Genomic DNA, 1,056 nt, shown 5'->3' on the forward strand with positions numbered 1-1,056 from the left:
CGACGCTCTGTGACTCGAAGGGGACCGAAAATCGGGTCGGGGGAAGCTGCCGCGCCTCATTCCACCCCCTGGGGCTGCCCGTTTGCGTCGCCTCGCAATCGTCCGGATGTCACGTCTTTTCATGTGCCTCACCCACATGTTTGCGGACCTCAAAGCCACTGGGATCGTTGCACGTCGCTGCATATTCGAGGAGCGCGGGGCCCTCTAAGGTGGAGATTCCATCGTCGGCCGCTGAAATGCTCGCACGAGAGACCGTCTCTTAGCTACGGATTACTGCAGCATTGCTTCATAGATGTGCTTGTTCAACGACGGCTCATTCGCAGCCGTAGCCGGCGGTGGCCGGCCGCTTGGGAGAGCAAAACCTGCTCTCCCGATGGCGACCGAACCACACTAACCTAGCCCACAAATGCGCTGGCTATGGACGCTCTTCCTCCCACGCGCGTGGTCCCAGGAGAAGCGCGGCTGGACGGCGGCCTACGTCGACGCCATCTACGCCATGGAAGGCGCGCTCCGCCGGGCCAACGCCAGCGACTCACCGACGATCCAGCGCGGCGCCTGGCAGCACGACCGCGCCGTCGGCGAGCACTTTAGCAGCCGCGACGCCGCGCAGGCGGCCGGGCAGTGGCGCGCGCTGCGCGACGCCGCCGCGGCGCTGCGCTACCCCGCGCGCGCGTTCGCGGGCGCCGGCGTCGCGATCGTCGGCGGCGGCCTCCGGTACTACGGCGTCGCGGAGGTCAACGCGCGGCGCCTGCGCGACGTCGGCTGCACGTTGCCCATCGAGCTCTGGTGCCTGCGCGCCGAGCAGCCGACGCCCGCGCTGCGCGCGTGCCGCCTCGACCCGCTCGGGGTCGTCGTCCGCGTCGCGGATCCGGTCGCGGCCGCGCTGGGCGGCGGGCCGGCGCGGCGCGACGCCTTCGCGAAGCGCATGCCCGCGACGAACAAGCGCTACGCGCTCAAGGCCATCGCGCTGGTCTTCTGCTCCTTCGAAAAGGTCCTCGTGTTGGACGCGGACGAGCTCGCGGTGCGCGACCCGACGTTTTTACTGCGCAACCAAGG

General features: G+C 69.1%; 1 protein-coding gene across 1 annotated transcript in view; it reads left to right on the forward strand.

Annotated features, from left to right (window-relative positions):
- Window positions 1-406: 406 nt before the first annotated feature.
- AURANDRAFT_69079 (hypothetical protein) overlaps window positions 407-1,056 on the forward strand; it is a gene marked incomplete at both ends in the record, with an annotated part of 3,178 nt that continues 2,528 nt past the window's right edge. The window contains one exon of the mRNA XM_009044828.1: window positions 407-1,021. Within this exon, the coding sequence (XP_009043076.1) occupies window positions 407-1,021 (615 nt within the window). The remainder of the gene's footprint in view (window positions 1,022-1,056) is intronic.

The sequence above is a fragment of the Aureococcus anophagefferens genome (assembly GCF_000186865.1).
Source record: "Aureococcus anophagefferens unplaced genomic scaffold AURANscaffold_880, whole genome shotgun sequence".
In the NCBI taxonomy this organism is placed as follows: Eukaryota; class Pelagophyceae; order Pelagomonadales; family Pelagomonadaceae; genus Aureococcus; species Aureococcus anophagefferens.